General features: G+C 35.2%; 1 protein-coding gene across 13 annotated transcripts in view; it reads right to left on the reverse strand.

The window, feature by feature from the left end:
• CEP128 (centrosomal protein 128) overlaps nucleotides 1-13,216 on the reverse strand; it is a 449,218-nt gene that overhangs the window by 386,325 nt on the left and 49,677 nt on the right. For 11 of the 13 annotated variants that reach the window (XR_013521735.1, XM_078336006.1, XM_035261203.3 and 8 more), the window contains 2 exons: nucleotides 9,480-9,571; nucleotides 5,338-5,410 (listed from right to left, as the gene is read on the reverse strand). The exons of the other annotated variants lie outside the window; for them this stretch is intronic. Coding sequence is in view for 10 of the 11 variants with exons in the window: in XM_078336006.1 (XP_078192132.1) it covers nucleotides 5,338-5,410; nucleotides 9,480-9,571 (165 nt within the window). In the remaining variant the exon portion in view is untranslated. The remainder of the gene's footprint in view (nucleotides 1-5,337; nucleotides 5,411-9,479; nucleotides 9,572-13,216) is intronic. 13 annotated transcript variants of the gene reach the window in all.

The raw sequence follows: 13,216 nt of genomic DNA on the forward strand, positions 1-13,216 counted from the left end.
TAATAGCCTTCCAACCAAAAAAAGCCGAGGTCCAGATAGGTTCACAGGCTAATTCTACCAGAAGTACAAAGAGGAGCTAGTACCACTTCTTCTGAAACTATTCCAAACAATCCAAAGAGAGAATCCTTCCCAAATCATTTTATGAGACCAACATCATCCTGATACAAAACCTGGCAGAGACTCAACAAAATAAGAAAACTTCAGGCCAATATCCCTGATGAATACAGACGCAAAAATCTTCAATAAAATACTGGAAAACCAACTGCAATGGTACATCAAAAAGCTTATTCATCACAATCAAGTAGGCTTCATCCCAGGGATGCAAGGCTAGTTCAACATACGCAAGTCTATAAACATAATCCACCATATAAACAAAACCAAAGACAAAAACCACATGATTATCTCAACAGATGTAGAGAAGGCCTTTGACAAAATTCAACAGCCCTTTATGCTAAAATCTCTCAATAAACTAGGTATTGATGGAACGAATGTCAAAATAATAAAAGCTATTTATGACAAACCCACAGCCAATATCATACTGAATGGGCAAACACTGGAAGCATTCCCTTTGAAATGTGGCACTAGATAAGTATGCCCTCTCTCATCACTCCTATTCAACATAGTATTGGAAGTTCTAGCCAGAAAAATAAGGCAAGAAAAAGAAATAAAGGGCATTCAATTGGGAAAGGAGGAGGTCAAATTGTCTCTATTTGCATTTATGCAAATATGATTTTATATTTAGAAGACCCCATCATCTCAGCCCAAAATCTCCTGAAACTGATAAGCAACTTCAGCAAAGTCTCAGGGATACAAATTAATGTGCAGAAATCACAAGCATTCCTATACACCAATAAAAGACTTAAAAAAAGCCAAATCAAGAACAAACTGCCATTCACAATTGTTACAAAGAGAATAAAATACCTAGGAATACAACTAACAAAGGATGTAAAGGACCTCTTCAAGGATAACTACCTCTTCAAGGAGAACTACAAACCACTGCTCAAGGAAATAAGAGAGGACACAAGCAGATGGAAAAAACATTCCAGGCTCATGGTTAGGAATAATCAGTATTGTGAAAATGGCCACATTGCCAAAGGTAATTTTATTGATTCAATGCTATTCCCATCCAGCTACCTTCCATCCTCTTCACAGAACTTGAAAAAACCACCTTAAACTTCATATGGAACCAAAAGAGAGCCTGCATAGTCAAATCAATTCTGAGCAAAAAGAACAAAGCTGGAGGCATCCTGCTACCTGACTTGAAACTATACTACAAGCCTACAGTAATCAAAACAGCATGGTACTGGTACCAAAACAGAGATAAGACCAATGGAACAGAACAGAGGCCTCGGAGGCAACATCACACATCTACAACCATCTGATCTTTGAAAAACCTCACAAAAACAAGCAATGGGGAAAGGATTCTCTGTTTAATAATGGTGCTGGGAAAATTGGCTAGCCATGTGCAGAAAGCAGAAACTGGACCCCTTCCTGATACCTTACATAAAAATTAACTCCAGATGGATTAAAAACTTAAACATAAGACCTAACACCATAAAACCCTAGAATAAAACCTAGGCAAAACCATTCAAAACACAGGCATAGGCAAACACTTCATGACTAAAACACCAAAAGCACTGGCAACAAAAGCCAAAATAGACAAATGGGATCTAATTAAACTCCAGAGCTTCTGTACAGCAAAAGAAACAATCATTAGAGTGAACGGCAACCAAAACAATGAGAAAAAATTTTGCAATCTACCCATCTGACAAAGGGCTAATATCCAGAATCTACAAAGAACTAAAAACGGATTAACAAAGAAAAAAAAAAAAAAACATTCAAAAGTAGGCAAAGGATATGAACACTTTATAAAAGAAGACATACATGAGGCCAACAAACATATGAAAAAATGCTCATCATCACTGGTCATTAGAGAAATGCAAATCAAAGCCACATTGAGATACCATCTCATGCCAGTTAGAATGGAGATCATTATTTTCTAAAGACAACAGATGCTGGAGAGGATGTGGAGAAATAGGAACACTTTTACATTGATGGTGGGAGTGTAAATTACTCAACCATTGTGGAAGACAGTGTGGCAATTTTTCAGGGACCTAGAAATAGAAATTGCATTTGACCCAGCAATCCCATTACTGGATATATCCAAAGGATTATAAATCATTCTATTATAAGGACGCATGCACACGAATGCTCACTGCAGCACTGTTTACAATAGCGAAGACCTGGAACAACCCAAATGCCCATCAATGAAAGACTGGACAAGGAAAATGTGGCACATATACACCATGGAATACTATGCAGCCATAAAAATCGATGAGTTTGTGTCCTTTGTAGGGACATGGATAAATCTGGAAACCATCATTCTCAGCAAACTGAGACAAGAACAGAAAATCAAGCATCACATGTTCTCACTCATAGGTGGGTGTTGAACAATGAGAACACATGGGCACAGGGAGGGGAGCATCACACACTAGGGTCTGTTGCGGGGCAATGGGAGGGACAGCACAGTATAGGGAGGTTGGGAAGGGATAACATGGGAAGAAATGCCAGATATAGGTGACTGGGGGATGGAGGCAACAAACCACCTTGCCATGTATGTACCTATGCAACAATCTGGCATGTTCTGCACATGTACCCCAGAACCTAAGGTGCACTAAAATATAAACATATATAGAGAAAGAAAAAAAAGAAAATCCAAAAGCTGAACAGACCAGCAACCAGTAAGATCAAAGCCATAATAACATGTTCTCTAACAAAGAAAACCCTGAGACCCTATGGAAAACCCTGAGAAATTCAAAATTCAAATTGTTTAATTTTAGCAACCATTTAAATAACTAATACTTATCCTATTCAACCTACTCCAAAAGATAGAGTAAGAAGAGTAACAGAGTAATCCTGGCCATTTTACAAAATGAGTATTATCTTAATACAAAAACTAGATAAAGACACATCAAAAACGGAAACTACAGGCCAATATCCCTCATAAATACTGATGCAAAAATCCTCAATAAAATATTAGCAAGCTAAATTATATAACACATTGAAAAAAGGTCATCATGACCTTTTTGTGAAGGCATCCAGGATCTGCACTCCATATTATGTACCATCAGAAATGCATGCAGATGTACACTAAATATTGAATAACAGTTGTCATAGCAGTATTATCCATAGTAGCCCCAAATTTAAAATAATCCAACTATCTACCTGTAGCTGTTGAATGTTAAAATATATTGCCGCGTATCCACACAACAGAATACCAAGGAACAATAAAAATGAGCCAAATGCAAGAACCTGACACAAAACCCATAAATATTACAATCCTAGTGATTAGCAAAAGAAGTCAGACACCGAAGAAACATGTCCTATATGGTTCCATTAATACAAGGAGTTAAAAACAAGGGAAATTATAGGGTTAAAGGGTAAAATAGTGATTACCTTTAGAAAGCAAGGAGGAATTAATAATTGGAAAGAGAAATGAGAACTTTTCTTGGATGCTGGTAATATACTATTTCTAGATCTGAGATGTGATTAAATAGGCTTGTTCAACTCATGATAATTCATCAAGCTATACCACTGATACATGTATTTTCTTTATGTATACCTCCAAATTTTAAAAATTTAAAACAAGAATAAAAGAAGATAAAGCTTCAACAGTTTCCCTTGTCAAATAACAGTTTCCACTCTAGAATTTATGAGACAGAATATTACTTAGGAAGTTAAAGAGGACCTTAGAGCAGCATGCTTAAATGTGTACTTCAGCTCTTATTTAGTATGTAAATCAGACAATAGCACAGATTTCGTGCCGTGTGAACTACTGCAATTAACTACGAAAAGCACCAATCTGTTAATCTCAGAAAAGACCTTTTCTTGAAGTATGCGATGTTTTAGATATTTTAGACTGGTACAATTTAAATTGAAGGTGTCCTTGGTACGCTGGAAAAAAGCTGCGACTTTATGCAAAAAAGGAAATATAATATATCTTGATATCACACATTAGCTACCACATTGCCATACATTAATTGCAAAGATGTTATCTACTTCCACAGAAAACAGGTATTGTATCTTCACCTTTCCAAGGCTCTTCACAAAATACTTAATATCAAAACACAAAAGAAAAGTACTTTCATGTAGCCAAGTGTTTATTCATATTTTTGAAATAGGCAAATTTCACTACAAAAGAAATTTGCAAATACCTATTTTCCAAAAGATCAACTAAGTTACACAATAGATACGGACCAACAGTGGTCATCGCACTATTATCCATAGTAGCCCCAAATTGAAAACAATCCAACTATCTACCTGTAGCTATAGAATATTAAAATATATTGCCATATTTCCATACAACAGAATACCAAAGAACAATAAAAATGAACAAAATGCAACTAAGCTGATCTTTTTGAAAATAGGGTATACCCATCTCTTAGCACATTCAGCCAATAAGTTCAAACTCCAAAATGAACTCAACATGCCCATGTAAGGAACTGTAAACAAATTCACAACTGGAGAAAAATTACCTACTTTTACTAGGAAATTTTCCATTTGAATAAAATATATTAAGAAAAAAATCCTGCTAACTTTCCTTATCTTGAAAAAAAAAAGATATTATGAAAAATGAAAACACAAATAAATACACTCCCAAAGTTGACAAATTTGCAACAGTTTAGGGACCATTAAGAGGTTTCTCCTAAAAAGAAAAACTGATGATATAAAGAAATGTACACTAAATGACTGTATTTTTTTACTTTAATTCCACCAAGGATGGTGATTTGATAAAAATAAATCACTGAACAATGAGTGTCAACAATATGACTCGGAGATAATAAAGCTTGGGAATTAGGAGTATTTTCATATCAGACAAAAACAGACCGCAAAGAGGTCTTTGTCGCAATTATAACTTACACATATGTGAGATGACCTGAAAATGGGCAGTGCCACAAACCACTATTAAAAGCATTCTGCATTTCTTAAATATTATTTAATAAAAACTATAGAAAAATCACTGAGCCAGTAAAACCTAAATTATCTTTCAAACAGTCACAATAAACTCAGTTAAAAGAAATGTTGACTCTATCTCTAGTATGCTAATACTGTAATATAAGTCCCTAAATACAAATACCAAATAAATATACATAAATATGCCAAACATAAATAGCCAAAATTCATGAACATTTTATAAGAACTACAAGAACATACTTTTGGACAACATGGGACATATCATCCAGAAGGTTAAAATCTACTAAACTTCATTGTAATTATGACCAGCCCACCTATCCCCTATGTATGAAATAAAACTTTTTATTGAGAAAGAGTTCTCACCACTTCTTGTTTCTGGGCTTCATTAAGTTTTTCAGTCAATTCTTCCAAAGCCCTTTTTGTTTCCGCATCCGACCTCAGCCAAAAAAAAAAAAAAAAAAAAAAAAAAAAAAAGATTTTTACTTGGATATTTAGAAAATGTACAGAACTAGTGAAATGTATAACATGATAATTATGTTATCACAAAATAATCTACTTTAGTGGTTCTCAAATGTTATAAACATCTGAAACACCTGGAAGGCTTGTTAAAACAGACTGCTGGATCCCTTCCCCCAACCCCCAAATTTCAAATCAGCAAATCTCAGATGAAGACCAAGAATGTGCCTTCTTAAAATCCCTAGGTGATGCAGGAATAGAGGTCTGGAGGTCTGGAGACCAAACTCTGAGAACCACCGCTACACTGGAACATCACTCTCAGTAAACAAACATGTTGCAATATCTCTCATCTTAAATTAAGAAAAAAAGAAAGAGAAAAGGACAAAAAAGAACAAAACCCTCTTGATCTTACACCCTGTTTCTAGCAATTCATAAAGAAATTATCTCAGCGTGTGCTGTACAAACTCTATCCTCGCTAACCTCCCATTACCTTGCTTCTCATCAAATTAATAACAAACAAACAAATGATAAACAAAATAGTACAAAAAGATTTACAAAGAAAAGAAAAAGCCTTTCTATCTTGCACTGTCTTACTTCTGGCTCCCCTTCCCTCCAGGAACCACGCACAACTATTTCTATTGTTAATTGCTTTGTTGGTTACCTTTATCATGCTCAACACGAGACATTTTCGACTGACTCTGCTTTGAAATATTTAGCTCATTCTCTAATTTCAGATTATCTTATCACTACTTTTAGTTCTACTGGTTGCCTGTAGAATTTTATGTAATATATTTATACATCTTATGAATTTTATGAATTATTCCATCCTATGAAATTGATAGAATTGATGTTTTGTACTCACATTCTATCGTGTTCACATTTTAGTCAGCTTCACACTGGGATCATAACTTCCTTGTGCTTTTGTTTTTTCCACACTTTCTCATTATCTTTTGGCTTTATATGTGCCTTACTCATCACATCATTGATATTTTCCTCCCACTTCTTACTGAATGGTCAACAAACCATCTATTTCCTTCTTTTTGACTCAAAGGACACTTACTTTCCTGCTCTAATTTACGGGGAATACTTCCTGGGCCTGTTCCACAGTTGTCATTCCAGGGTTACTTTTCCTGAATCTTCAGGTTAATTTTACTATTTCTTAAAATCTTTATGTTTCTATTTCTTGGTTACAATCTTATCTTACTTATATATCCTTAGGTAATTTCTTGAAAAAAAAAAGTTATCTTAAAATGGTAAATTTTTGAAGACTTTAAACCTCTGAAAATGTCTTTATTCTTACCCCTTTCTTGGCTTTTGTGGTTCTATGCTCTCTGAAATTACCCCCATATCTCACTAGCTATTCCAACTCAGGCCAGCTTCCTTCTATCATAAGACTCCTAGATATTAGAACTCCTTGGAACTCAGTCCTGTCCTTGATATCCCCCCTACATTTTCTCTCTTGGTATTATCCATTCCCATAGCTTCAAAAGACACTTCTACATGCTGACCACTGTTAAAATTTACCTTTAATAGAGACTTTTCCTTCGAGCTCCACAGTAAATATCTAGCTGAATATTTTACTTTCCATTTGAATGCCTCACAGGCATTTCAAACATAACATATCCAAGGCCAAACTCTCTGCATCTCACCTACCCAAACCAGTCTTCAATATCTCAGGAAGTGGAATTACCATCTATCTAGTTACTCAAATTGAAAATCTTAAGAGTCATCCTCAGTTAATTCTCCCTCAACCACCATATCCAGTCTATTACCAAATTCCGTATCTTTGATTTCCAACAACCGTATCTTGAAACATACCCCTGTCCATCTCTCTCTTGCTATAATCCTGGGTCAGGCCATCATCAACTCTTATATGCTAGTGCAACAGACTTCTACCTTGCCCTCCTCAAATCAATTTTTTTTCCTTCATGACAGATTTCGCTCTGATACCCAGGCAGGAGTGCAGTAGCACATCTTAGCTCACTGCAGCTTCAACCTCCTGAGCTCAAGCAATCCTCCCACCTCAGCCTCACAAGTAGCTGGGACCACAGGCGTGTGCCACCACACCCAGCTCATTTTTTTGGTATTTTTGTTAGAGACAGAGTTTCACCATGTTGCCCAGGCTGGTCTCAAACTCCTGAGTTCAAATGATCCACCCGCCTTAGCCTCACAAAGTGCTGGAATTATGGGCCTGAGCCACTGTGACCAGCCCAATCAATTCCTCATATGGCATCCAAAGTAGGTGATTTCTGAATTAAACTTTACTTAATCCTTTTCAAAAGCTTGCTTCCAAGTGTACTTTTATTATTCAATGTCCATTTTGTAATAAATGTCGAAAATGAAGAATCAGTGAGAATGAGAATTAATTAGAATACCAATCTTTCAACATCAAATAGAAAGTTAAACTTTTTAACTTCCTGTCCATTATTTTTATAAACATGAAGTAAGAATTTATGGTACAAGGAAAGCAGAACTGGATCCAGAAATTTTACACATTCACAAAGGTAAGCCACCTCATTTCCCAAGAAACCCAACTCCTATTTTCGGTTAAACAAAGTTTTCTGCCTCACACATGCCTCTAGGTCACAAAGACGATTCCCAGATGGCACTAGCCTACAGATCACAAAGACTATTACCAGATACTAAGAGCCCAGTCCAATACTGCTCATTCAAATGGCCATTTAAACTAATTAACTAAATCATCCCTGCAACTTCCCCAGTATCTTCCTATAAAATACTGTACAAGCACTGTAACTGATGCTCCCAGTGCTTAATTTATACCCTTCTTTGAAATGGGTAGAGGTTATGTAATAAAACCATTCCTGCAATAAAGTGTTAATGTTATTTTGTTAATGTTATCAACTTGTAAAAAAAAAAAAACCTAAATATTAAATGAACCAAGTCTCACCAGTTTAAAAGATTAGCAATATAGCTCAGTAATATATTTCACAATCCAGGAATTTAAATGCTTTATTCACATCAGCCGCATGTGAAAATGATTCTGAACCACTATACACTGTAAGTGATAAGGAGCAGAGACTTTGGGGCCTTACTACCTAGATTCTAATTCTGACTCCACTGTAACCCTCCTGTTTGATTTCTAGCGAGCTGAGTTATTTCATCTCTCTGTGCCCATTTCCTCATCCACAAAATGGAGAAAAAAATAATGATTACCTCAAATGATAGTTGCTAGAATTAAAGTTATATCATGAAATAAGGGCTCAATAATATTAGCTAATAGCACTAGTAATAATGATGACATCTTTCATTCCTATTACAGCCTATACTTGATATTCACAGATTTAACATTTAGAGTTTTGGCGATTTTCGTTGCAGCAACACAGAACTGGTGCATGGTATGATTTAGATAGCTGGAGTTAGCAAGCAAACCTGGCATACATATTTCAATTCAGCTTTATTGCTCCCTAATCTTTGCTGTATATGGATTGCAATTCTGAAAAAGACACAAAAGTCTTTGTTTCTTAGCAAAACATCACCTCCAAAAGAAAGCCACTGGTGATGACAAAAATGAAAAGATAGTAAATAAGTTTTAAATTAAATAACAGCTGTTGGGGACTATCCAGAATTGACAAAATTGCAAAGATGCTCACCATTGACCCTCAAAGATTTCAACTAAAAGCTAAAGTATTGGATTCTACAATGGCTTCTGTCCACTAAACTTTATGTTACACTGCTTTTTTTGTGTGCAGTGCCAAAAGTCAGTCAGCTAGCAAGTCAGTCTTTGTCTCTCTCTCTCTCCAGAGCATTTGCAAATCTACCTGTTTGCGAAGGCCTCACAATGTATCCCTCCAAAATGTCAGCATTCCATTGTGTTAAGTTATAGTGTTTTTAGAAATAGGAAATTAATTTGTCTAACACTGAGTCATGATATATTCTAAATTCAAAGGGTTGTAAACTGTTCTATTAATAAATTTTAAGACACTGTATAAAAAAACTTTTTAAAAATCTACATAAATATATAAATTACAGAAGCTAACTTATGCTCCTGATAATTTATCCCTCTCATAAAAACCATAATCTGCTTTTACCGGCTCCTTCTGGAAAGCTCCCTGTTGAAATCATCTCCAAGGCGAATTTGTTCACTGCTGAGGTCTCGAAGAGACTGATGAAAAGCATGAAGCTAGCAAAGGCAAAACACAGTTATCCATTTAGAATTCTATTGAATTCTTCCATGAAGATTCACCAAAGGTAAGAATAAAAGCTTGTTCTTTGCAATAATAACCAGATTCTACAATATTATGAAAAAGTAAAATGCCTATTTTGAAAGAAAAACATTTTCCAAGAAAAACAAATTTTTAAAAGCTATATATAACATTTACCATCATGTTCTGCAGTACAACTGTACTCTCCCAGAATTCTACCCCTCTAGAAGGGGTCTGCTTCCTCCTTAGTCAGCGTAAAAGAAAAAAAAAAAGAGAGAGAGAGAGACAGAGAAAAGGGATCTGCCAACTTTTTCTGTAAAGGGACCAACAGTGACTATTCCAGGTTTACAAGGTGTATGGTCTCTGTCACCATTAATTCTGCCACTGCAGTGGAAAAATAACTGTAAAGCATGGCTGAATTACAATAAAACTTTATTCTATCAACCTACAGTGCCTTAGTCTGCCAACCCCTGCTGTAGGGAAACTCTTGCCCATGTACACTTGGAACCACGTACAAGAAAATATGGTGCAGCATTATTCATAATAAGAACATGAGAAACAAACCAAATGCACACCAAGATAAATAAACTGCGGTATATTCCCCCACTGCAGTACAATATAACAGTGAAAATGAAACAATCAAAGATACCTAAACATTAGTCAAGTTGGATGTCAAAAACATAACTTCAAATAAAATTAGCAAGTTACAAAAGATTACAGTAATATCCCATTTATATAAAGTTTAAAGGCAAGCTACACTAAACAAGATGTAGGTAGTAAAAATAATATTTTTTTTACAAAGCAGAAACAATGTCAGGATAAGAATAAAGTCAGGATAGTGGATACCCCTTAGGAAAAGAAGGAGTATAAAAGACGGTTGGGGGTATAGTAGTGCTTTATTTAGTGGCCTGGGTGGGGGTTATATAGTGTTCATTCTCATTACTGTATCTTTAACTGTAAATACATATGCAGAATATAAATACTACCATTTGTAATAAAAATATGTTAAACAGACTTGCAAAAACAACAAATTGATTCATTTCAACAAATGCACATTAAGCAAGTTATCAGTGCCATCTACTGAGAAGTGGCTCACAATCTGACTTGAGAGCCAGATATGTAAACAAACCCCAAATTCTTTATGAGGGCTTTAAGAAAGTACAAAGTCAAGTGGAGCTAAGAGTAATCTTAAGAATTAACTTAATGAGGAAGAACCATAAAAAGAAAGAAGTAGTATAGTGAATGAAAAACTTCAGTTTTGCCAAGATTTTCCAATTTAGCAAAACAGAATCCCAGGATGCATTTGACGCCTCCTTTTCATTCATTCCTACCTTCCCCACATGGCTATCTAATTTACAAGACCTTTCCATTTTCTCAACTAAATAGCTTTAAATTCTACCTCCTTCTCTCCAATTCTATCTATCCTAATCCAGGTGACCATCAATTCATACCCAGAACACAGCAATATCCTTCTAATTGGCTCACCCACATTGACTCCATTTTCCACACTACAGCCAGAGTGATCTTTTCAAAATAATTTTGTCAGCCCTCTTACATGGCTCTACATGATGTCAGCCCTTCATACTTCTTTAGCCTTGTGGGCCTTCTTTAAATTGCTCATAGGGGCTATTTACCCTCCTGCCAAGCTGGTTCTACCTGGAATGACTCTTACTCGTCATTCTTACTCAACTTTCAGATGTCAGCTCAGTCAGCCTTTCTTCAGGAAGTCTTCCTTGACTGGGGCATGTCCTCTACCATAAAATTGTGTAGCCCTGTGCATCTTTCCACTATAGCAGGCATCTCAGTTCATCATTAAGGTTGTATTTATGTATTTATTTGATTAATAGCTAGCTCCTCCTCTATATTATAAACTTATTAAAAGACAAGTTTTCTGCTCATCACTGTTTCCAAGTGTAAGCATTATCCCAATGATAGAGACATTAAATAAACAGAAGGAAAGAGTAAACGAATACTGTTAAGATATTGTTCTCTGTTCTGGGCTTTATCATATAGTCCATGCTAGCAAGGCACAGCTATCAAAAAAATCACATAGTCAAAGAAAAGTTTCCACAAGTTGTTTTCTAATGCATTTGATTTTGTTGTCTCTTTATGAGGTAACAAATGATGGCTACAGATGAGTATCTTAAAATACACTTTGGGGACCTAATCCTAAAACTACCAACACAAAAGGATCAAAGTTCAGAACTCTCCCTAGCCCTTTTCCATTTAATTCAGCTACTTAAGACAACAAAAGGAAAAACTACAGCTCTGCAGAGAACTCTAATGAAGCAGAAAATATCTCCACACAACTAATATTTCAGAAATTTTTAGTGAATACATAAACTATAAAATTTGTTACTTAATAGAAAATGGCTCTATCAATGATTCAACAATCAGAAAAATACTAATGGTAGAAAAATCAGTAACCACACAAAATAACCACACAAAGATTAGCTTGTTCATACTAAACCAAACTTAGTAAAATAGAAAGCAGCTGACCCTAGCTTAAAGAAAAATGAGCTAAACAAGAAAGGAAACAAAACATGTCCAATCAAGCTCACTTTTAAATGTTCTGCAAGATATACTCCTCCATAGCAAAACTCAAAAGGAAGATGATTTGCACATTGAAAATAATCTACTTTACTTAAAAAATCCATATTAACAGTCTTATATTCACACAGAATGACAAAAGTTCCCAAATAGCCAAAACAATCCTAAGCGAAAAGAACAAAGCTAGAGGCAGCACACTCCCTAATTTCAAAACATTATAAAGTGATTGTAATCAAAACAGCATGGTACTGGCATAAAAACAGATACATCAACCTATGAACAGAGGAGAAAACCCAGAAATAAACCCAAACATTCATGGTCAACTGATTTTTTTATGAAGGTGCCAAGAACACACACTGGGGAAAGCACAGACTCTTCAATAAATTGTGTTGGCAAAACGGCATATACATCCAGAAGAATGAAATTAGGCCCTTATCTTACAACACACATAAAAATCAACTCAAAATGGATGAAATGCTTAAATATAAGTCCTGAAAATCTAAAACCACTAGAAGAAAACATAAAAAGAAAATCTCCATTACTTTAGTTTAGGCAATGATTTCCTGGATATGACCCCAAAAGCACAAGCAATAAAAGCAAAAATAGGCAAATGGGATGACATCAAACTATAAAGCTTCTGCATAGCAAAGGAAGCAATTAACAAAATGGAGAGACAATCTACAGGATGGGAGAAATATCTGCAAACCATATATCTAACAGCATTCTAATATCCAAAATATGAAAGGAACTCCAACTTAATAGCAAAAAAAAAAAAAAATTAAAAATGGGCAAAGGACCTGAACAGACATTTCTCAAAAGAAGATATACACATGGTCAATAGGTACATTTTTTTAAAAATATTCAGCATCAGTAAACTTTAGGAAAATCCAAATTAAAACCACAATGATATATCACCTCACACGTTAGAATGGCTTTTATCAAAAAGATGAAAGACAAGTGTTGGAGAGGATGTGGAGGACAGGGATCCCTTGCATCCTGTTAGTGAGAATGTAAATTAGTACAGCCATTATGGAAAACTGTACAGAGGGTCTTCAAAAACTAAAAACAGGACT

This window comes from Callithrix jacchus, chromosome 8 (genome assembly GCF_049354715.1).
Source record: "Callithrix jacchus isolate 240 chromosome 8, calJac240_pri, whole genome shotgun sequence".
In the NCBI taxonomy this organism is placed as follows: domain Eukaryota; kingdom Metazoa; phylum Chordata; class Mammalia; order Primates; family Cebidae; genus Callithrix; species Callithrix jacchus.